Raw genomic sequence first — 24,754 nt, 5'->3', positions numbered from 1 at the left:
TGTCTGGAAAGTGGATATCTGACTCCATAGTGCCTCCTCCCACTAGCAGCAGCTATAAGAACACCTGATACACCTGAGTGATGTCACACATCTCCCTTAAACCTCACACACACGCGTCCACTCCGCTACCTCTTTTCCTTCATCATGAGCCTGAGTCGCAACAAGAGGATCAGCTCCAGCACCTCCGTCCGCAGGCTGAATGGCTTAGGGACGCCGCCAGCTGGCTTCACTGGCGTCTCCCTGAGCAGCAGCTCGCTGTCTGCAGGCACCAATGGCCACCTCCATGGCCCTGGGTCCCCACTGGCCTCGCTGTCAGTCAACAAGAGCCTGCTGGCCCCTCTCAACCTGGAGATCGATCCCAGCCTCTCCATGAGCCGAGCGCATGAGAAGGAGCAGATCAAGAGTCTCAACAACCGCTTTGCATCTTTCATTGACAAGGTAACACCATAATATCTATTGTCTGTTGACACAGAGAATTTACCAATGCACTATATGACCTGGTGACCTGACAGTATTATGTACAAGAGAGACAAAATATTGGGAACAGTTGTCCAAGCACAATAATAAATTAAAAAATGAATATATGAGCATCATGTATTCATGCAAGTGTACAAAGGAAGAATGATAGTTCATGTGTTGGAACCCATGAGATTGTGTACCTAATGAATTGTCCAATGGTGTAGCATAAGCAAGCACTTTTAATGTATAAACTCTCTGGAAAAAAGTGTCTCAAATCAATAGGTCAATACCAACAGAAGCAAAGCAGCAAATTTTCCATTAGATGTGAAAGTGTTGATGTGGTCAGTGATGGCACTCATTGTGGTGTCAAAATGAGCAGTCATCTGAGTCCACATTCTCTCTGGCACCATGTTTCCCACAGAGGAAGCTGAGCTCAAATAAAGTCGGACATCAATATCCTCGATAGCCTTTCTCACGGAGTCTGTGACATGCTGCCACAATGGCGCCATTGTTACCTCCTCCCATCAGCACGGATACATTTCATCCCAAGTGGACCTCAGATTTTTATCAGAATTAGAACCAAGCCAGCATTCTTGTGATTGTTATTATTATTGTTACTATACATCTCTTAATCAGCTCTTAATCAGTGAGAGGTTGGACAAGACTGAATCATAATTCTTCATTTAGCAAGACATTTTGGACAATTGTATGCTTCCAACTTTGGGGAAGGTCCTTTTCTGTTCCCAATGCACAAAGCAAGTTCCATAAACACATGCTCGGAGCAGGTTGCTGTGGAAGAACGAGAACAGGCCTGAATTTTGTGACCTCTGACCTCACAAATGGACACAACATTTGTCGAGAATCTTCCCAGATGAGTGGAAGCTGTTACTGTATAGTTATATTAGCGTGAGAGCTTAGAAAGCAACAGTATGAGTTCAATGAGCCATTTAAGCTGTCATCATTGTGTGGACATTTAAGCTTCCTGACCCGCTTCACTGAGCCCAGGTTGTAACTCGATGACCCGGGGTCACAGACGGCCAAGTCACCTCTCACAGGGAGATAATTCTGCGAATAACTGAGCAGCCTTTGTGTGTCTCTCTGTGAGAGAAACTTGAACTGTGCAGACATGAAGCTGCAATGTGATCCATTATTTGAGCTAATTGTCTGAGAAATGATTTCTTTTTACCAGCAATACAAACCAGCACAAGTTACATCAACATACATTTTCAACATCCCATTTTCCTCAAAACACATTGTAATTTATAATTCCTTTTGGAATGTTTTGTTAAAGTACGTTGCCTGTAAATGTCTGAAATTGTCGCTTCAAAGTAAGATTTATGAGGACATTCGGTGTTAAGTAGAAATTCATGATATCATGTTCCCTGTCCCAGGTCCGCTTCCTGGAGCAGCAGAATAAAATGCTGGAGACTAAGCTGGAGCTGCTGCAGGGTCAGGGGGTGGGCCGCTCCAATGTGGAGCCGTTGTTCGAGGCCTATATGGCCGGCCTGAGGCGCCAGATGGATCTGGTCAACAACGACAAGATCAAGCTGGACGGCGAGCTGAGAAATATGCAAGGTCTGGTGGAGGACTACAAGCACAAGTCAGTATGACTGACCTATTGGTAATTTGAGTGTATACTTGACAGCACAATCTATTAGCACTCATCTATAATATACAAGATACTTTTCCAAGGGCAGCTTACTGAAAAATGGTGTTGAAAAGTGGTGTTGACCATTGTGATATTTTAAATCCTGTAAACATGCTAAAACCAATACAACAATGATAATGCTAAGAAGTTATAGATATTTAAATAAAAAAAAAACAGACTGCATCTCAGCTCTATTATAGGTTATAGGTACATTTAAACTTTTTTTGTTTTGTTTTGTTTACCTGTTTAATTGTACCATTAATTTTAATTTTATTAATATTCCTATTTTGGACACTAAAGGGTGAAAAACAAAAGAAATTATTTTGGGCAGTCAACATCATGTTATTATTGGAAAAATATTAAACTAAACTAATAACCTAACATTATTTTAGTTTAAAGTAATAATAACCTAATGTTATTATTAGTTATTATGATTAATAATCTAATGTTATTCTTAGTTGTTATTATTAGTTGTGTAAAAGTGTCCAGTGTATCCATAGATACGAGGATGAGATCAACAGGAGGAACAACCTGGAGAATGACTTTGTCCTCCTAAAAAAGGTCAGTGTTCTCTCATACACATACACACACACGGTACAAGTACAGGTGTGGCTCATATAGTGAACCCCTTCATTGTATGCGTCTCCTTTGTCTCTAACTTTGTTGCCGTCTTTGACTCCTTCCCACATGTAACTAAAGCTGTAAAGTATAATGAACAAGAAAAGTGAAAATAATAGGGCAAAAATTGGAAAAATGACACTTGAGATGTTCTCCATATTTTTTTTATGACTTGGATTGTAAAGCTGAGCTGTGCACTATAAGAGGAATGCAAGAATGCCAATTAAATGCAAGTGTAAATGTGACATTAAACATTAATTTAACTACAAATAGTCATGTTAAATATTTTTTTTCTGCCATTGTTGCCAAGGATGTGGACTCGGCATATCTGGTGAAGGCTGATCTGGAAGACAAAGTGGGTGGTCTGACTGATGAGATCAACTTCCTGCGTAATGTCTATGAAGAGGTATATGGAAAACAACTACTTCCTGCTTGGTGGTGTGCAAATCTAGGACTATTCACCTTCTGGACTTTGTTTGCACTGTTCACAAAATCACAAGCTGTAGTCAAAATAATCGAAAAAGGCATCGAGAAGACCTGCTGAGAACCTCTACTCTGATGTTTGCCTTTGATGTTTTCATGAACATGAATATGGAAGACTTCAAACAACAACAACATGCAGTGTTGCACTTTTGTGTGTTTTGTCTGCTGTCCCAGGAGCTGCGTGAGCTGCAGGCCAGCATCCGAGACACGTCGGTAGTGGTGCAGATGGACAACAGCCGCAGCCTCAACATGGAGCAAATCGTAGCCGAAGTCAAAGCTCAGTACGAGGACATTGCCGCTCGCAGCCGAGAGGAAGCTGAGGCCTGGTACAAGAACAAAGTGCGCAATTATTTAGTCACCTTGAATTCTCTTCATCCATGTCTTATCATTTCCTCATTTCTACCAGAGCATGTTTTAATTAGGTTCTCCAGCCACCAGAGGCAACTGGGTTCTTCTAGTTCAGGGTTGTATAAAGTGCAGTCCAGGGGCCATCTTTGGCCTGCACCTTGATTTGTATTGACCCTTACTGTAAAATTAAATGAGATATACTGTTAGGTATTACACTGATTTGGTTTGTCACCTATAAGACAAAGCAAACATGTGGATGTTTTGTTCGGATAGCTTAGCATATATGGTAACGGTGATGGTTTAATTTAGGGATGCTCTCGATCGATCGGGCACCGATCAGTAAAATCACAAAATCCGATCACCTGTGACTAGTACTATTGCAGTCTGCAGAAATCCATGCGTGCAGTGTAGTGTCTTGCTCTAACTAAAGTCTTGGGCATCGTGTTCCTCCCAATTTCCTTCACAGTGTGCAGGCCCGCCAAAACAAAAACATCATGTCTGCCGTGTGGAACTTAACTACCAACACATGCCACGAAAACTATCTTGACGGGGTAGCACGTTAAAAAAAAGATTCTACGCCATTTGAAGAACAAACACTTGACGCAGTATGGTGAGTTTTTGAGGCTCACGGTGTGATCATCAATCAAACGGCAGCTAACGCAGCTATGTGGACGCTCACCCGTATGTGCGTGACACTCAGAAGGCTAAACTACAAGTAATAACCAAAAAAAAAAATTAAATTCATTGGATGAGATTACCAGCCTTTCTCAGTGATGGAAGACACCGGGTTCGCTGAGTGCTCTCACATCCAAAGTCTCCTTAAAGTCTCCTCATCCTCTCTAAGTTTCATAAGTGACATATGTTCTCTTCAAAAAGTCAAATATGTTTTTGTCTAAATTAAGGTGATTTTATGGTTCCTTTCTTCAGATTATATGGCCAATAGCACTTATCATAAAAAAATTAAGAAATGTATAATTAATCCGTGTGATTGGTATTGGCCGATTTCAGTCATGGATGATCGGTATCGGAATCTGCGACATAAAACTCTGATTGGAGCATCCCTAGTTTAATTTATTTTGAACATGCATACAGGTTACACTGGAATACATCATGTTACATTTCACAGTTCCACATGTCCAAAAAGGAGCAGGAAGAAACAAAGCTCATTTAATACTACCTCCTCTCCGTTTCACATCAATTGCTAATACATTTGTTCACTTCCTTTTTTCAAACGTATGCTTTACCAATTCTGAAATAAGATAAGAAAATTATAAGGCAGTATAATAATGTGGTACAATAGGCGTTAAGGTTTTGAAGGTGTTTTAAGTTAATTTTTTCCCTAAGGTCATATTTCTCCTCTCTTTTTTAGAAGAATTGTATTACGTTTTTGGGTAGCAGGTCACTGTTTGCTTTATGCCTAATTTTAGTAGTTTGAAAGTTTACCAAATCAGCAAATTTTAATAATTGTGATTTTAGAAATAAAGTGTTTGTGTGTTCTCTATAACCTGCCTTGTGGGTTATCCTAACTGACCTTTTTTGTAGCACAGTTAGCAAGTGAAGTGTACTTTTGCAGTTATTTCCCCATATCTTCACACAATAACTTGGATATGGTAACACCAGAGAACAGTATTGAGTGATTTTTGGCCAGAACACATTTTGCTTTATAAGTATTTCTCTCCACTTTGTTGTATAGTCTTACTGTGGGCTTTCCAGCTCATTTGGTCATCTATTATAAAGCCCAGAAATGTATTTTTGTTCACCCTACAAATGTCTATGTTGTATATTTGTATTTGCACATAAATGTCCTTTCTACTATTACCAACTAACATTCTTTTAGTTTGAATTAGGTTCAGGGATAATCTGTTTTTATCAAATCATCTTTTTAGTATAGTCATTTCATCTGTGGCTTTTTTTTATTAGCTATTGTGTGCTTTCTCCAGAACAAAATTCAGCAGTACCGTTATGTTAACTTTCGGTCTTTCGTAACTTTACTGATGTCATTTATATATAGGGTGAAGAGTTTTGGTCCTAGTATTCACCCCTCGGGTATGATGCAAAACCTACATTGGATTGTTTTTTAGCATCTTTATTGTACATTCTTTATGTATCAGAGTGGCCTCTGCATTCTTCAATTTTTTCTTGTACTTTCTTGAAAAAGTTTGGACAACCCTGTCTTAGCTTTACATTCAGTGTTCTCTATAATTCACATTTCCACCAAGCGGTCCAGTCCAGTTCACAAGGGTGCGGTTTGTAAGGGTAACGGAAGGCCATTTGGTAAACAAAAGACAACAATGGAGGGCATCTTTTTTCTTTATTACAATGAGAAGACAAGCTTTGTTTGTTTGATGTCCCATTTTATTCCCATCTCATCATGACACACCAAAAAGTACCAAACTGAACTGGACTGTTAGGTACTGTATACATGGAGCGATGTCCTCCATCTTCATGAAAAGTCAAGAAGTGATTTTGTCGTTCCACAGTTCGACCAGATGTCGGTGCAGGCCAGCCAGTATGGAGACGAGCTCCGCATCGTGAAGGGAGAAGTGGGCGAGGTCAACCGACTCATCAGCCGCCTGCAGAGCGAAATCGAGGCGGTCAAAGCTCAGGTAAAACCTCTTTGTCTCCTGTCACGGTTAAACGGTTTCACCTTCATTACGAGCCGTCTTGTGTCTCGCCCAGCGTGGCAGCCTGGAAAATCAGCTGGCTGAGGCTGAGGAGCGTGGAGAGATGGCTGTAAAAGAGGCCAAAGCCCGCACCAGAGACCTGGAGGACGCCCTGCAGCGAGCCAAGCAGGACATGGCCCGGCAGCTGAGAGAGTACCAGGTACGGGACAGGACAGCACCACACAGTCCAGGTCCACTTTGTGTCCTCACATTTACATCCTGAACTCTTTACCTGAAGGACCTCATGAACCTCAAACTGGCTCTGGACATCGAGATCGCCACCTACAGGAAGCTGCTAGAAGGGGAGGAAGACAGGTGGGGCGGTGTGGATTTTGTGTCATCTTGACCTTTGGGCTTTAAGAACGACCATGAATTTGTCCTTATGCTCTCTCAGAGTCGGACAGCAGTCAATTATCAACATCCAGGCCGTCTCTAACTACAGTAAGTGGCTTTGCTGTCATGGTTACCAGAGCGCAGGCCTCTGCTAAGGACCAACATATTTGTCTTTGCCTGTCTAGCCGATTGTTATTTACACCCTGGTTTATGTACAGTACCTGTAGGTGCCATATTGATTCTGTGGTGGACTGTACCAAAGTAGCTCAGTAAATAACCTCTTTGCCAACTGAAAACACAAATAACGTCCATCTAGCCATCCATCTAGCTAGCAGGCTACTTCCTAGTTCATGGAGGATGATGTAAGACATGGTTAGACAATTCCATTGGCTCTGACGGTGACTGTGATACTGAGGTGGACTGTTCCATTCTTGCTATAGTCAAAAAAGTTTTAAAAAGTACATTTATCCAGATCTGCACCAAAATGGAATATCTTCTCCTGTGGGTGTACATACACCACCTTCACAGCTGAGAAATGTAATCCCACCATCCTCCAAAACAAACATATCTGATGGTCCCTGCTCATTCCTCTCCAGGTAGCAGAAGTTCCAACGGCCACTACCATGGCGCCAGCGGCGGCTCTCCCACTCCAAAGCTGCTCATCAAGACCACCGAAACCAGAGACCACAGCAGATACAGCACACACTGATCCATTTTTGTCATCATGGTGTGTGGCGGGGTGTTTCATTAGCTACTGAGATTTACTAGAATTATTAGTGATAAAACTTCAAGATATGAAAAAAGTGTTGTTGTTTAGACTAACTGAACTTTATTAATAGCACAGAAGCAGGGATGCTGTACATGGGGAAATTTAGGACAATTCAGTGACAAAATGTGTCCAACAACAACAACCTTTAGTTTTCCCTCCTCTTTATTATTTGATAGGCTTAATAAGTATCATAGCAAACATAACATTCACATAGGATAATACTCCAACTACCACCCCTCAGTTTTATTTCTTTAAACGTAAATGTACTCTAAGCTGTGATTGCCTTGAACCAACTAACCTTCATGTCCATCTTTATCTGATTGTGATTTACAAGCCCGCTGTTAGCTCACTTAATAATTTTGCATTAGTTACTGTATTGTCAAAATCAGTGATACTCATAATTAGAGACTGTTCATTTTCTTATTTGCTTTCAAATCATAATAAAAAGAAATAAACAAAGTGTATTTTTGTGTGTTTTTTAAATATTTTGTGACATGTGTGGCCAATGTGTTCTTTACCAAAAAATTAATTTAAATTAATTTGGTTAAAAAGTATTTTTTAACGTGTGAAAGAATGCTGCCTCTTTTTTCGATAGTAGGACGCATCTGCACACTATTAATGATCAATAACGTAATATGATGCACTTGCCAGCCATTAAACCTATCTGGCAACCCAGAACGGGCGCTTGGCGATGACGTCAGAACTCCGCGACTTTAGTTTTGGTGAACTTATTCAGACGCAAACGTGACAGTAGAGCTGGCATGTTAAGAGCATATTGATTTTATAAATAAAAAACATCAGTTGAGAGTTATTATTGAAGCCAAGATGAGTGCGTCAATGCCGCAGAAGCGTTACTACAGGCAGCGAGCACATTCAAATCCGATGGCGCACCACACGTTTGATTAGTGAGTTAAGTCAATGGCCCATTGGTGTTATCATTCAGCACCGCGTCTTGCTTTGTCATCTTCATATATTTGAACAGTTTTCATAATTGTTCCCAGCGACTTACTGCTTTGTGTTGGTGTCCTACCAGTCCTGTGTGTCCAGAGGAGATGGACTGGGCCACGCTGTATCCGCACTTCTGTTCCGAGCACCAGTCTAATGAGGAAAGGACACCACAAGTTGAGTTTGCAGACATTGGCTGTGGATATGGTGGACTTTTAGGTACTTTTGTCATAGTCCTGTAGAGATTTATTATGTGTTGCCCTCAAGACGTTTGTGTTACATATATGTTCTCTCAGTGGAGTTATCTCCACTTTTTCCAGACAAGCTCATGCTGGGCATGGAGATCCGGGTGAAAGTGTCTGATTATGTCCAGGATCGTATCAAGGCTTTACGTGAATCCAAACCAGGAAGCTACCAGAACATTGCTTGTATTCGCAGCAACGCCATGAAATACCTTCCGAATTTTTTTTTCAAAGGACAGGTAGGAGTATAATGCATTACCTTGTAATGCAGTTCAGCCTTATACTCACTAATCGGTCGCTGGGTCATTGTGTTCCTTCATTATTTCATGATGTCATGACATTTTTGGAATAGGTATGAATGGATCTTTAACATATCAGAAATTTGACTTTAACAAATACAATATGTGAATATTAATATGTTTATTTTTGTAGTTGTAAATTGCAACTTTGTAGATTGTCGTGTGGAACCACACACTGTTATATTGAAAGAGCTTGATGAAGGTGCATTTCATTGGAATATCGGGCAGAAAATGTTTTATTTCAAGAGTTCAATTCAGACTAAGAGACCCATTAAAGGTGAAGGAAGTTTTTTCAAATTTTATTCCTACTGAATATATTTTTTATAATGATCAAAATTATTAAGAAATACATTCCTGAAATGGGCCGCATGGTGGTCTAGTGGTTAGCATGTTGGCCAACACAGTAACAGTGTGGAGATCGGGAAGACCTGGGTTCGATTCTCCCTTGGGCATTGGGCATTTCTGTGTGGAGTTTGCCGTGCCCCTTGTGTGCGTTTTCTCCGGGTACTCCGGTTTCCTCCCACATTCCAAAAACATGCAGGTTAGGTTAATTGGCGTCTCTAAATTGTATGAATGTGAGTGTGAATGGTTGTTGTCTATATGTGCCCTGCGATTGGCTGGCGACCAGTCCAGGGTGTACCCCGCCTGTCGCCCGAAGTCAGCTGGGATAGGCTCCAGCATGCCCCCGCGACCCTAAAGAGGAGAAGCGGTATAGAAAATGGATGGATGGACATTCCTGAAATATTTCACTTTATGTGTAGTGAGGCTAAAGACTAAGAGTTTCACTCTTTTAATTGAACTCCTGAAATATATTAACTTTTCAAAAATATTCTCCTTTATTCAGATGTACCTGCTTATTGTCCTATGTACCTAAATAAGGTAGCCAGCTCAGTATGACATAGTGCAGCTCTACTCCACTGCAAATTACAACATATTCTCTTGACAGTGTCACTCAAACTGAAAAAGCTTGGAAATTGACACTGTTTGCAAGAGAAGTTTGCTTTTTAAGCACTGCAGATGGCACTAAACACAAGCTTGTTTGTCACAGAGATTCTGCAAAATAGTTGTGTCCGAGCCGTAGCAGTAGGCAACATTTATTTGCCCGTGCCTTATACACAGACCCTGGTAAAGAGAGCTATTGCTGCATCTGTGTCTCCACAGTGACAGATAATTTTCCCTGTCCCAACGTTGTGGAATACCTTTAAACACAGTGTTCCACGTCTGTTACTGATACTGACTGCAGAGGTTTGTGAATTACAGCAACTGGTAAATTGCAGCTAACACGGAACGTCTTGTAGCATTACTTTGATGTTGCACTATGCTACCCACACAGTCCCATGCACTTATTACAGGACTGTTGAAGGCCACATAGTCAAGTATGTTTTGATTTGTATTACTAGAGTAAATATATTTCATCTATTTTATTAAAGTTTCTCTAGTAATAACATACATCAACCCCTAAATTAACATGACACGGACAAAGAGGATATTATACAGTATATTGTATTTACTATATACAGTATTACATCTATTTCACATTCATGTTTTGGATCAGTGTTGTAAATACCGATATCTACCGATACCAATATGCATAACATCACATATCTGTCGTGGAATTAACACATACAGTATCTGTTGTGAGACTAATGGATACAGCATCAGCAATTACCTTCTGGCTGTAAACAACATCTCGCGTAAGCAAACTACTGCGTCTGCCTGCTGCTATTTCCATGTTTTTTTACGGGCCGCTACCCCATAGACCAGGGGTGCTCAAACTACGGCCCGGGGGCCACACGCGGCCTGCCAAGCATTTGAATCCGGCCCGCAAGTTGCTGTCAAAGTAATTAAACCTTTAACATACAAGCTGGAAACATGACTTGCTCGTAGTCAGAGTCAATCTGTGACAACCTTTTGATGGTTTAAGTAGCTTTTCACAAGCAGCGATCCAGACAACTACCTCACCCAGTAAAAAAATAGGTGTAACTTAACTTAACCTACCCACTGCACTGTCTGGGAAGTCAAAAAGGAGGGACGTTCACATACTCTTTGCCCAGTTTTCCCACCCCTGCCATAGACAGGTGAATAAATGATTTGTGCGCGGGAATACAGTGTTTTCCACAACGTCGGCAAATTATGCTCTCAAAATGATGTTATAATAGCCAAATCATACAGTCTATGAGCCAAATACTATCAAAGGTAATTATTAAGTCTTACCTGTGAGATGTTCCCTGGGATTTGGGTTGCAGCAAATGAATGAAGCATCTTCTCCGCTCCTACTCTTGCCACATCCAATATGGTGGCGACGTTGACGTACGACACAACGCTCGATGTGGTGTCTACATATATATGTCTATGAGCCCACTCATTAGCGGTGTTTTGACAACCCACCACGTCCTGCCACCCCGAACACGGTTAAGCAAAACATAGGCTCAAGTATATGCTGCGTGTTGACTGTTATGGCGAGGGCAATGTTGCTTGCACTGTGTGTGAGCTCCTGGCTCGTGCACTGCTAATGCTAGCTAATGCAAGTGCTGCTAGCGCTTCAGCCATGGTGACATTGACATAAGCCAATAGCTAGAAAGCTGTTCTTGGCTATGCCTACCGTTAACTAGCTGCTCGTAACCAAATTTTAGCTTGCAGTTCACATCAGAAAATCAGTCGAGGACGACTCGCATTTAAAAACCAAAAAACATTCGTTAGTTGGGCCTAGGGCTGGATGATATGGACAAAAACTCATATCTCGATATATTTAGGTTGTAGGTTGCACATCGGTAAATGATATACATCCTGATATTTTTTCCGCAAAGTGAGTTTAGACCCTAATGAGGAGAAGCGGCATAGAAACTCAAGGAGATATAATAGTCTTACATGAACATGTCAGTTAAATTCACTTAATACAAAACAATGAAGGCCCCCACACTGATGACTCAACTAAATGCAGCTGAAAGGATTTGTCCATGAGTTCCATACTCGACTATTAACATTATCACTAAGCTTGATATCTGCTTCACTAATATGCCTACATTTCTAAATTAAATAGACAGAATAGACTGCTAATGTGATTTGTCAAACCACCTCAATTAAGTTTTGTTTTATATATACAGTACATAAAGGTGCCAGAATTGTGTCATGGTCCAATCACATTTGGACCAGACTGTATATAAGTAACTACTAAATGTGACATTAGCGTGTCTGTACTGCTGCTGACAGCCCCCATCCCCTTCACCCTAAGTAAGAGTTTCTTTACAAAAGCCTGCAGTTTCTCTAATAAGCTTAAATGAATGCTGACAGTCTGTCCTGGCACTGCCAAGGTAATAAGAGTACCAGGTACCAACTTTTTAAACTAAAAATAATTACGTTCCTTATGTTTAACATATGGACTGAATTACGGATTGCAGAAAGGGTGGGAAAAAATCCAGGATTTCACAACAATGGAGGGATTGACTAATGTGGGGGGTATCGCATCAGCTGAGTATAGAGCAGTTTTTATCCCTTCTAATTAGCTGCAGTAATCTATGACTTGTTAAAACTCCCATTAGATTACACAGTGGTCTTATTGTGCCAAGGTCATATTAGTTACTTTGGATTAAACGTTCACCTGAAATGGCCTGAGCCAGTATAAACAAAAAAACAAAACAACGGGAGAGTAGGATTAAATCTACCTTCTTAATGAGTACACATCTACAAAGTTGTATACAACTGCCAAGTACAACCACAATAATAAACATATAATCAATCCTCAGGTTTTGAATGCCCTAGTTTTTGTCTGATTCGGTTTTCGTCAAATTTTTGCACAAATTTGGTATAGTCTATTTTCGTACAATATTGCACTTGACAAATTTTGTTCGTTTGCCTTGTACTATATCGTTATGCGAAATCAAATTCCCATACAAAGCCCCCTGTGCAATGTTGACTCACTGTCCGTGCATTTCTTGTTAAGTGCAACTGTTAAATAACCACAGAAAGTTGCGAGTGCCTACAGTGTGATAAAGAAGGTGAGAAACACTATTGAATTAGACCTTGCCAGGATGTACGGGCAGTCCGCATCAATAATAAGCTCCATCCATTTGTCATTTATAATTATTTCCCATTGTTTTCTACATGTCAAAATAATTATTCGCTATAAAATGTTTTTGTTTTTTTTTTAAATGGGTGTTTGGAATGGAATAAATGGATTTACATTATTTTCTATGGGAGAAATTGCCTCGGCTTTTGAACGTTTTGGTTTTTGTTGGACCATTTGGAACAAATTAATGATGAAAACCGAGGTTACACTCTATTGTTTAATCAGCATCCCTATGACATATCTAAATGTGTAAAGGCACATTTCTCAATACAGCTCTTGTTTTGGTGTACCTAAATAATGTGACTGAGTATATACCTGTGTATATATATATATATACATGCACATGACTTAATCTATTTAACATGTTTCACACTAGTTGTCTCATTCCTACTGCAATTGTTTGTAATTTTTGTCCACTACGATTTAAACCAGAACCAGTTACATTTGATGGTCTAATGCCAAGGTCACCATGATATCATGAATGCTATATTTACATTACAAACCACATTCCAAGCAGATTTGGACATGGTGACAGTTCAACTTAATTAGTGGTGACTTTACACTGTAATGCAAGTTGACTGTAGCATGCTCAGTTCCATTCCTCCTATTATTTTAGACTTGACCATGTTGTACAGAGTAACAAAGGCCAAGACAATACGGCTGAATCCTAATTCTACCCCTTAGCTCTTCCCCTTTGTCTTACCCCTTGTATTACCCCTTCCCCTACACCTTCAAACCTAGGGCAAAGGGGAAGAAGCCACTAAGAAATGGGACACCATTTAATTCTCATTACATCATCACACTTCACCGCTTGCTGGCTGTGACATAGGCAGATGAGATAATTCAATTGTTCATAATAAATCAACAAATGTATAAACCTTAATAACCATTCAAGGTTTAAAAACCTCTATGATTTGCCCTCGCTCTCCTCCTGTCGTTGATGTTCTCTCTCAGATTCTTTTGTAAGAAAGTTCAGAATGGCATTTTGTTGCATTTGATCTTTCCATACTGGGATTGCAGCTTTTGAATGGTCCTGGAGTGCTGTGTGCGTAGCAGAGGGTTGACTTCAGTTGGCTCAGAAACTCCTGCACAAATGCATGATTGATGGGCTACAACTATTAACTCATTGGAAATACAATAATAGTAATAGTAGTATAGTAAGTGTGCTGAAAGCCAATATAGAGTAATGGGGGGAAAAAAATAGATGGGGCAACGTTAAATTCCAAAAGTTGAATAAATTTTTGATAATCTGGTGTGCAGTCCACATGTGGCCATGTTGTTTACGTCTTTTATTTTCCTTACTATCCACACTGTATGGTGAATACAATAAACATCTCTCACCATCAGAATTGTTGGTGGACTATGGTGATAATAATTCGCAGCAAACAGACATCACTACGATGTGCTGCATTACATGAGTGATTGCAGTTCAGTAATGTAGATTCCCCTCACTATCTTGCTTGCGAGCGATTTTAAAATACAACGTACAATTAACAGGCTAATGTGGTCGCTAACTAATCATTGTCTAATCATTTATGAAATGCAGTAGATTGCGCTGAAGTTAGATATTAGTGTTAGCCGGCTAGTTATGCAGTAACTAGAGACAACCAACAATTAAAAACAGGGCGAATATTTACGTGGAATAGCAAATGATTGAATATGTAATAAAATGAGTGACTTTACCTTGAAAACCAATAATTTTACTTAATTACTTACATTTATATGCTTCTTTCATTCTCCGCTCTGCCGCTGGAGTGTTGTATCTGCGAAGACTCCGCCTACCCCATCATTTAAAGTCTGGCCCCTTAGCACGTACTGTACGCCTTAGCACGTACCCCTTAACCCTTGATTTAAGGAGAATTGGGACACCACTTGATTCATGTGAACATGCAAAACCTAGGGGTAGGGGGTAAAATAAGGCGTAAGGGGTAGAATTGGGATTGGGATTCCTTAGTCTCATTATGGGGTCTGTGGTCGTCATCACAGTTTTTCTCTTTACTAGTGCCCCTCTGTGGTGGTCTCTAACGAAAATGCAAAACACACTTCTGGAGTTAATCCTTTAGACACTCTCTGAGCTGATGTCTTGCAAGACTTGCACATCAGGTTTTATGCATCTTTTGAGGCATAGGGTTGAACTCCAAGTTGTGCAAATTTTGAGGTACCAGCAAGGGTACATAAGAAGCTCTATTTTGAATTAAACGCAAAATGAATCTTTTAACCCTCCCAATGCAGAAGGTGGTCAGAGATCTGTCAGAATTCTCTACAGACCTCTAACTACTTTCATTAGTTCTTCTTGGGTTGTCTTGTAAGCTAAAAAAAAAAAAAAAAAAAGACATAGTGTTTTGGTTTTTCCATTTTGCTTCAGAGGCTGCTGCTGTGTCCATAGCTGACAATAATAATTTTACTTAATAAAAAGTTGCTTGAATATTTTTTAATGGATCTGCCAGACTAGTATCAACAGAGGCTGTGCTTGTGTACGTGACTTGAGGAACTATAGGGAACTTTTATTAAAACAAAAAAATAGGGGGAAATTCCAGTTTTGCAAGCCACAGAGCTTTACAACAAACCACAAAGTGTTATTGCTGCCATGTTTAAGAGATATTGTAAAAAATAGAAAATATAAGTGTGTGTGTGTAGGAGTGATTCAAAGGTGTTCGGTCTTCGGGCGCACGTAAGCCTTTCTGACTGATTATTTTCCCCTTTCAGCTCAGTAAGATGTTCTTCCTTTTCCCGGACCCTCATTTTAAAAAGACCAAGCACAAATGGAGGATCATCAGTCCCACATTGTTGGCAGAGTATGCCTATACCTTGAGAGTTGGGGTATGTACAGCACTAATCATTTGATACATTGGATACAAATTTATTTTTGGTTTTAGCAAACATACTTTTTTGCTACTTTGTTACTTGTTACATGAATGCTGACAAATTGAAGGACTTAAAGATTAAGGATGTTGCGGATTTATATGGATCTGCGCCAAAATTTTATGGATTCTTTTTTGTTACGTGGCCTACCCTTCCACAAAGATTTGTCAACAAGTGATCTTTTTAGCAAACGAATAACCAAACCTCCTGCTTCGATGCATTGTTGTATAAGCTGCCTGTTGCTATTATAAGGCAGTCCATTCTTCTTCACCCGTTGTTGGTAGTTGGCAAGCTAATATTGGTGTGACACCCATGATGGAGTTTGCTTCTACTTTGCGTTAATGCTTTGTCGCAGGCAGAGCTAAGCACTAGTAATAGGGATGTCCCGATCCGATCTTCAGGATTGGGATTCGGCTGCCGATCCGCTGTATTTGTGAAGATCGGATAATATCGGCTACAGCCGTGAGACTGGTCCGATCCAGTTGCCATATTACGTTCGTAACTCTGAGCCACACTCCAACATGGTAGGTGCTGTAATGCACCTCAAAGCTGGTTGCCACTCGCAAGAAGACGAAAACGCAACACCACCATGCAGACATGTCCGCGGTGGACCGTGGTGAAGTTAGTTTCACGTTGGACGTAGGATATTCAGCTTTGTAGTTACAACGGTAGTTCCCTCTCACTCTGCCCAGACTGCTGCGTCATGGTGCAGGGAGTTCGCACGGGAAGTGCCGCTCTGACCACTGGTTGCTTATTATAGGGACCGCACAAACACTACTAAACGTGTTGAAACGGCGAAAAACCTTGGGAACTCCTCTTTTACGGAGCGTGAATGGAAGCTAGCGGGGTTTGCTTAGTTTAGCTAGTGCATCTGTGTATGTGCGCGACTTCACCGTCTTGTGTTTTACTGCGTTAATGTAAGAACCATTTTACAATGCCCACTGACAACGTGCAGGTTCTGAGTGAAAAAAGACGAGAGGCTTGTATGCACCCAGCGCGTATCAACCGTCAATTGCCATTCTCAACACACACAACACATTCTGGCCTTCAAAATAAGAGCGCCCTTTGTCACATTTGTCCTAATTGTGTAAACAAAATAAGGGTGTCATTAAAATATCTTACATTAATAACGTGATTGGAATGACATCTGTGACTACATCTTCCTTAAACACAAGCACGGGCATTACAGTTTGTTGAAGACTTTGTAGCAATATGTGCTGAGGCTGACATCCCATTAGAAAAGTTAGCCAAGCTACAGTACATCCATTTCTCAACGACTGGACAAAATGGGCCAATTATGTGTTGCATCAATAAATGTAAGGATTTTTGCATTTTATTCACTAACCCAAATAGCGCACACCTTGTGCTGGTAAAATAAGTGGAAAAGGTCATTCTAAAAAATTAAAACAGAAAAAACGGAATTTGGGAAAAAAATAAAACAGATTTCATAGTGCCCTCAGAGAGTTTGTTCAAAAAAAAAAGTCAGATATTCTAAATCACACCACAAATTGATCTATAACCATGTCAAATAGTCCTACCCTAGAAGTTATTTGCATACCCATTTTTTCCAATTTTATCTTTTATTGGATTAGGTACATGACTCACAGAGGTTTGTTACAAAAGAAGCTTTGAAGAGCTATTTTCCATAACCATATTCAATTCCCCAAATTCGTGTTTATAACAAAAGCTTATTATATTAAAAAAAAAAAAAATGATCGGCATTAGATCGATGAGACTATAAAAAAAATCTGATTGGATTGGAAGCCAAAAAATGTGGATCGGGACATCCCTAACTAGTAAGTAGGGGTGTCACGATACAACTTTTTAACTTCTGATAAGGTACCAACATTGCCGCCTTGACCAGCCGATAGCAATATCAATCCGATCAGATATCAGCGCAAATCATATATACTGTTGTTACCGGTACTTAGTTTGTGGTGTGGAATGTTTGAAAAGGATTGGTCAAATGATATTACTCACACAGAAAATGTCAGCAACAGATGTTTAGGACCATGTTGGTTGTTTGGGGTGGCCAGAGATTTGTTTTTTTCCACCTCTGAGGATCATCATGCAATTTTTTGTGGTGCTGCTTGGGATGAGCGATGGGGTTGGTCGTGTTGAACTTCACTGGTTTTGTGCCACTGCTCGGGACTTGTGTGTGGCGGCGTTTGCACTCGGCTGCACCATCTTTTTCTGACTTTGTGCTGGAGCAGAGCCTGGAATGAACTGCTTGTATTGGCATGCTAATGTCAGAGATTTTTGATGCAGACCGATATGATCCGATACTCGTTTTTTGCTGATATTGGACCGATGTCAATATTGCATTGGGACACCCCTACTATTGAGGAATGCTGATGTGTTGCATGATGTGCTCATAACCGTTTGACCTTTGAAGTTTTTGAGGTATATTTTTCCGGAAAATTATGCTTGAATATGAACATGTCAACACTTGGTTATTCAAGCTTTGCAGAAATGCAAACCTTTACCACACATATTCAATGCCATTGCCGGAGGACTCACACAATCTCACACAATCCTTTGCAATTTGAGCAGTAAGCATGCACAATTAGCGAGAATTTTCCGATTTACTTGTTAAATGACGTGATATTTGGAATGATACAAGAATTTACCAGCAGTCTGAAACGGGTTTTTAATATCCGTAAAATGTCCTTGATTTGGAATTGGCAAACGGAAAAAAACATGTCCCTGATGAAAGTCTCAAAAGTTTTCAGAATATTGCAAATATTACAATTCAAACAGGGATATTCTGTGTATCTTGCAGCTGTATGCGTTCCCTCATGTCAAAGCAGGATATTCTTTGTTGTAACAAGGAAGGCTTTGTCCCAAAATTAAGCTTTATTGTGTTTCTTTTGGCTCGTGTATGTGCTTGCATGTCTGTATGCGTGTCTGCCTGCCCAAGGCCCGCTAGGGCCTTCACTTTTGGCACCCAGCCATAACTGCGTTAGTGGGGGTACAACTGTCATAAATGTTTTTAGAGACTGATTCTCCCTAAAATGAACTTGAAGTTAATGATTGATTTTTCTTTTGCATTTCTCACAAGTCACATCTGAGACATTTGAGCAGAACATGCACCAACAGTCTCTATTCCGCATCTTCACCGCCCTGGAAAAAAGAAAGAAATTGAGGTGCAAGTGCAGTGCTGTGGAAATGTGTGCCATGGCTGAGTTTTCTAAGAATTCGTTGTTCTACTAAAACTATCTGTGCAGCCTCCAAAGTAAACTGCAGTGACATAGGGGATTAACCTCTGTGTTGTCTCTGGGTTATTTTTGTCTTTCTACCAACAATCATTGCTCAGCACATGTGATGAAACCGTCTAACGAAATTTTAAAATGAAACATTAAGTGGAATGCTCTTCGTTGAGCTAAGTTTGCATAAACCTAATTTGGATCATATTGTACAACTTCGTTGCGGCCCACCTCCTGCATTCATATTGAAGTGCAATCATTCTCTGCTTTCATAGAAAAGACTTTTGTAAAGTTTCATTTGGTTTTCACCCATACGAATAAAGGGCTAGAGAGGGACATCATAATGAATTGTAGGGGTGTCACGGGACATTGTTCACGAGACGAGACGATGCGCGAGATTCGGTCTACGAGAACGGGACAAGATTTTAAGAAAAGTACAATGAAAAATATATGATAATATACTGCAATCTACTAGTTTAGTTTCTACTACATTACACTCTTCTGCACTCTGTATGCTGGCAGCCTCACATCCACCCACCGAGACAGAGACTTGATGACTGACAAAAGTGCTCACTCCTTTCTTGCCGTTGTTCTATGGAACAAACGCGCCAAGGTGCTGAAACCAATGCACAGAGTAAACCCTCTTCCTGCCTGTTTGGAGGCAGGAGACGGGGGTTGGGGGGAAAAGACACGCATGCACATGCACATTTATTGTCGTCCCAAGCCTAGTGCCCACAAGACAAGAAATCTTACATTTTAATCTCGTGAGATCTTGTGACACGAGAGCTTGTGACACCCCTAATGAAGTCATCGTTTGGAATTGATTTATTGATCGCCCCTTGCAACTGAGGCAAAATGTAGTGTGCTTACTTGGCTGCAACCAGCAGCGGCGTAGCTATCTATTGATCTCGCTATCTAGCTATCTATCTTGCTAGCTAACATAATATTTGAAAAAAAAAGCAATTGATTCGTTCATTGAGTCGATTCAAGTCAATCAAGAACATCAAGATCAAGATAGTGTCTATATAGCCACCTACTGCACATGCCTACATTGTGTTATTAACTTTCATTCATTACCCATTAAGGACCTGCACTCGTCTTCCTTGGTCAGTACAAACTCTTGTGGAAATCGCTTAGAAGTTTTTGCTTAAGCCTGCCAGAACTAGAAAACCAGAATGAAAATGTACATCATTTTTTGAATAAAAACACTTTTTTCAATTATTTGACCTTGCTTTGTTTGTCTTGTCCAGGGTTTGGTCTACACCATCACAGATGTGGAGGAGGTCCACCTTTGGATGGTGAAGCACTTCAGTGAACATCCATTATTCACACGGGTCCCTGATGAAGAGCTGGTACATTGTCTCATAACTTTTTAACTCATCACTGTCAACAAGCCTTCAACAAGTCTTGTTCAAAGCAGAGGGAAAATATTCCATTCCTAAAAGTCTCAGTTTATCTTTTGAGTGAGAAATGTGTAATTATAAATATGAATACTGTATGTAAATCCCTCAGCTGTAGTGCAGCCTTTCAGAATAAAAGACATGCAGTGTGTTTATTATGCAAAGTTGGTTACAGTAATCGTTTTTTGTTTTGCAGGCTGATGATGTCATCGTGTCCCGTTTGGGAACTTGCACAGAGGAGGGAAAGAAAGTGCAGAGAAACAGAGGGAAGAATTTTCTCGCTGTTTTCCAGCGGATTGATTCAATGTCATGCTAAAACATCTGACCATTTGACTACAACGACAACGGAATAACAAGACTTTTGCCTTTATTTAAGCGATAGTTTGGATTTTTTGACATGAAGTTGTATGACATCCCCATCAGCATTGTAGTCCAATAACAGCGACTTACCCGCCATTTGGTCTCCTAAGTCCAGTTCTGGTCAGATTTCTGTGATGAAGAACGTAGTTCCGCTTAGTTGCTGGGGACAATTAAGTAAAGAGTTTGGCTTCTCAAAACAGTATGCTTTCAAAAGATGAATACATTTGCATCACAGAAATGCCTTCTCAAAAAATCAGAAACGCTCTGCGTTATATTTGTCTCCCGCCGTATACCTGCGCCCTGTCGCCTGTGCGTTCATGTGTATTTGACGAAGACAAATATAACGCGTGTTTTGTGAGGTCTGATTTTTTTGAGAAGGCATTTTTGTCTTCTGATGGGAGATGCCATACAACTTCATGTCAAAATATCCGAACTATCCCTTTAACACTTTACAACAGCAACAACACAAAGAATGCAGCCCTTTTGCTCTGACAGAGGTCGTCACACTGTTGTTGCAGCATGAGACTGTCATAACTCAACTTGTTTTGTGTAGTGTTTTGCTTTTTAAATGATTTTTAAACAAAAAACTTTTTTTTTTTAAACTGCTCTTTCTGTTTTTTTGTTAAGTCAGTCATTTAGTTTAATCATTGTAACACACTCCCATCAGTGAGCAATAAAAAGCAGGTAAATCATAAAAGTCAGATTTGAGTTTTCTGGCAAAGTTTTTGGCGTTTATCACCTTAGTGAGAAACCTCCAATACTGATACAGAGATACTACTTGTCCATCCCACCACTTTTCTGACAATTTCTGTCTTGCCACATTGGATCAAACTTGCACGCTGAATATAAGCATGCCATGTTAGCCTATGTCTACCTTTATGTTGTAGTGCAGCAGACAGAGCTTGTCTGAAGTAGCTGATCTCTGAGGTGCTCTCCGTAGACATTAAATAATGTCTGTGCTATTTTACAGCTTGGTAATTTTGTCTGTCAGGAGTTTGGAAGTATTTGCTGCTGCAGGCGATATGATTAAGAACGGGACAGCACATGCCACACATAGAAAATGGTGCTTTAGTGTTAAATTGAATATTGTATCATCATAATGCAATATTTTCTTTAATATGTCATCTTTCATTCTATAAAATTGTGGAATTGCCATTTGTGACATGTATTTTCTCACAGACAATTCATACTGTAACGTTTGCAACATTTCTTGAAATGCCGGCTTTGCAACCGTATTCAAGAGCAGCATTTCTATTGCAATGACTTTCTGTGAACACACCCCATTTTGCACTGTTGGCATTTATTTTGCCAACCAAATGTCTCAGTGAGTGTTGACTGTCAGGACAATCCCAGATGGGAAAACTGGGTCAGGTGGATATGTTTGACGTGGGCAAGTTCATTTTGTTGCCTATTATGCTGCTACCAATTTAGAGCGCTAGCAACTTCGCTAGCACATCTCTCTTAGGGCCCTATGAAGTCTGTTTTATTTTTCCCAAATTCTGTTTTCTCCATTAAAATTTTTTAAAATTCAGTTTTACCTTTTCCACTTATTTTACCAGCATAGAGTGTGTGCTTTTTGGGTTCGTGAATAAAATGTCCATGAATGAAATGCAAAAATCCTTACATTTATTGATGCAAGACATCATTGGCCCATTTTGTCCAGTCATTGAGAAATGGATGTAGTTTAGCTAACTTTTCTAATGGGATGTCAGCCTCGGCACATATTGCTACAAAATCTTCAACAAACTGTAATGCCCGTGTGTGTGATTAAGGAAGATGGAGTCACAGATTTAATTCCAATCGCGTTATTAATGTAAGATATTTTAATGACACCCTTATTTTGTTTACACAATTAGACAAATGTGACATTGAACGCTCTTATTTTGAAGGCCCGAATGTGTTGTGTGTGTTGCAAATGGCAGGTGACGGTTGATACGCGTTGGGTGCGAGAATAAACGTGCCTCTCGTCTCTTTTTAACTCCGGGCACAGTGAGAGGGAACCACCGCTGTCGCTACGGAGCCGAATATCCAACGTGAGACTAACTTCACTACGGTACACCACGGACATGTCTGCATGGTGGTGTTGTATTTTCTTCTTCTTGCGGGTAGCACGGGTCGAGTGGCAACCAGCTTTGAGGGGCATTACAGAACCTACCATGTTGGAGTGTCGCTCAGAGTCACGAACGTGATACGGCAACCGGATAGGCCCGATCTGGTGGCGGAAGCCGATATTATCCGAGCTTCACAAATACAGTGGATGGGACCGGGACATCCCTAAATAACACCTTTGTAATTAATGTGTGAGGTGAGGTTGGTGACACTTCACTTCACAGAGGTGAATGATTGTGTTATAGTTTCTTTTTGGTGTAGACATTTGTAGACGGCCCCTGCTGTCTGGTCTTGCTGCTGGCATCCATGTGTGTCCTACTGCACAGAGGACTGCTTGTTTTGATTTTTTTTTTTTTAAATGATTGTATTGTTTATTGTTCAATAGATTTATTGTTTGCTGTCAAACGTTTGTTTGGGATTTATTGATCTAATCTGTGAATATATTTCTAACTTTATCGCAGTGTGAATCTGAAAGTATTTGTGTGTGGCTTTGCAAGGTGGGAAACTAGTGCCAAAAGTCACGTGACAGTGGTAAGAATGTGCCAGGATATAAAAAAGGATATTTTTTTGTAATTGAAGAAATATGTTTCTATTGTATGTGTAAAACATGCTGTATTTGTTTCTGAAGCCGGATGTATTTTTTTTTGATAGGTGCATTTCTTATTTGAAAACAAAATGCATTAGTCTGTGATGGAAGTTTTGTATTTGCAAACCACACTGTTTGTTTATGAACCGTTGGGTGTGAGTAAAACATATTTTGTGTGTTTGTGAGGTTTTGGCATGATTTTAACTTATACAAGCCCCTCTGTTCAGGCTAACGATGTTGCGCTACCTACCAGTCTGCGTCCGGACTTGACACACCTTCCCCCGGCATATCCATGCATAGTTCTCGCTTGCAATCTTGTGTCTCTTTGGTTTCGTCATTTCTGGTTACCATGAAACATTTTTATTCTGTGATCGCCTTCCTTGTGGAGACTCTGCCTTGTTCAAGACAGTAGCTCCACCTAGTTTTTAAACTAAGAAGTATAAAACAGTTAAGTACATGTTGTGCACGTACAATAGGCAATTATATATTTGAGACTTTGATACAGGCCAATTAAAAAAGAGATGGGGGTCATGTTAGGCCTGCGGGCCGTAGTTTGGACACCCCTGGGCTAGGGTTTAAACCAATGCACAGGGTGAACTCTCTTCCTGCCTGTTTGGAAGCAAGAGATGAGGAAAACAGACACATACTGTATGCACATGGCAATATATTGAGGCTAGCAAAATTATCAAGTTCATTTTTATTGTGATTAATGAATTTATTATTATTTTTTCTCAACACTTCTACTTATTTAACAACAGAACATTTGGTTTCATTTCGAGCAGTGGTAGACGTGTCTTGTAACAGGCACGGGCACTTAAAAAAAACATTCATGATGTTTTCTGGGATTCGTGTACGTGTGTGCTGATTTTAAAGAAAATGTACACGTCACTGTACCACTAATATCTGACTGTATTGATGAACAGCTGCATTGTAATGCACGGCCAAGTCGGTTGTGGGAGTGTAGTGTGTGCTATTAGGGTTAGTGAATAAAATGTCCATTAATTAAATGCAAAAATCTTTACATTTATTGATGCAACACATAATTGTCCCATTTTGTTCCGTCATTGAGAAATGGATGTAGTTTATCTAACGTTTCTAATGGGACGTCAGCCTCAGAACATATCCCACAGAACCTGCACATTGTCAGTGGGCATTGTAAAATGGTCCTTACATTTGAGCGGTAAAACATAACACGGTGAAAATATACTCATCCAGCTTGAGTCATGCATACACACACACACATACAGCTGCACTAACACTCTAAACTGCTAAACGAAGCTAACCCCGCTAGCGCTCCATAACAGTGGAGTTTTGAAGGTTTTTCGCTGCCATTTCAACATGTTTGGTAGTGTTTGTGA

At 40.2% G+C, this 24,754-nt stretch overlaps 2 protein-coding genes and 1 long non-coding RNA gene across 5 annotated transcripts; 2 read left to right on the top strand and 1 right to left on the bottom strand.

The window, feature by feature from the left end:
• Positions 1-144: 144 nt before the first annotated feature.
• Positions 145-7,261, top strand: si:dkey-222f2.1 (keratin, type II cytoskeletal 8). The gene is made up of 10 exons (XM_054784765.1): positions 145-438; positions 1,851-2,059; positions 2,608-2,668; positions 3,036-3,131; positions 3,383-3,547; positions 6,037-6,162; positions 6,236-6,379; positions 6,458-6,534; positions 6,614-6,660; positions 7,149-7,261. Exons 1-10 carry the CDS (start codon positions 145-147, stop codon positions 7,259-7,261), a joined length of 1,332 nt encoding a protein of 443 aa, XP_054640740.1.
• LOC129186466 (uncharacterized) lies at positions 5,867-8,597 on the bottom strand. Its single transcript, XR_008572243.1, has 3 exons — positions 8,331-8,597; positions 6,204-6,514; positions 5,867-6,129 (listed from the first exon to the last, which is right to left on the bottom strand). It is a non-coding gene; the product is annotated as an uncharacterized LOC129186466 (long non-coding RNA).
• mettl1 (methyltransferase 1, tRNA methylguanosine) lies at positions 8,011-24,311 on the top strand. Of its 3 annotated transcripts, none has more exons than XM_054784766.1 (6): positions 8,012-8,226; positions 8,355-8,485; positions 8,563-8,747; positions 15,580-15,693; positions 20,192-20,293; positions 20,538-24,311. In XM_054784766.1, the coding sequence occupies exons 1-6, from the start codon at positions 8,147-8,149 to the stop codon at positions 20,655-20,657; spliced, it is 732 nt and encodes a 243-aa protein (XP_054640741.1). In that variant the 5' UTR covers positions 8,012-8,146; the 3' UTR covers positions 20,658-24,311. The 3 variants fall into 3 exon arrangements, with proteins under 3 accessions (XP_054640744.1, XP_054640741.1, XP_054640743.1); XM_054784768.1 differs by having other exon boundaries at positions 8,072-8,226; positions 8,323-8,485; XM_054784769.1 differs by lacking the exon at positions 15,580-15,693 and having other exon boundaries at positions 8,011-8,226.
• The last annotated feature ends 443 nt before the right edge of the window (positions 24,312-24,754 follow it).

This window comes from Dunckerocampus dactyliophorus, chromosome 8, assembly GCF_027744805.1.
Source record: "Dunckerocampus dactyliophorus isolate RoL2022-P2 chromosome 8, RoL_Ddac_1.1, whole genome shotgun sequence".
NCBI classification, from domain to species: Eukaryota; Metazoa; Chordata; class Actinopteri; order Syngnathiformes; family Syngnathidae; genus Dunckerocampus; species Dunckerocampus dactyliophorus.
Note: the sequence above shows the minus strand (reverse complement) of the source record. Positions and strands in the feature narration are given on the sequence as shown.

Coding starts and splice junctions, on each gene's coding strand:
- mettl1 (XM_054784766.1), top strand. CDS start 8,147: ATGAGTGCGTCAATGCCGCAGAAGCGTTACTACAGGCAGCGAGCACAT. Junction 8,748..15,579: donor ATTTTTTTTTCAAAGGACAG/GTAGGAGTATAA, acceptor TTCCCCTTTCAG/CTCAGTAAGATGTTCTTCCT. Junction 20,294..20,537: donor GGGTCCCTGATGAAGAGCTG/GTACATTGTCTC, acceptor TTTGTTTTGCAG/GCTGATGATGTCATCGTGTC.
- si:dkey-222f2.1 (XM_054784765.1), top strand. CDS start 145: ATGAGCCTGAGTCGCAACAAGAGGATCAGCTCCAGCACCTCCGTCCGC. Junction 2,060..2,607: donor GTGGAGGACTACAAGCACAA/GTCAGTATGACT, acceptor GTGTATCCATAG/ATACGAGGATGAGATCAACA. Junction 6,163..6,235: donor TCGAGGCGGTCAAAGCTCAG/GTAAAACCTCTT, acceptor TGTCTCGCCCAG/CGTGGCAGCCTGGAAAATCA.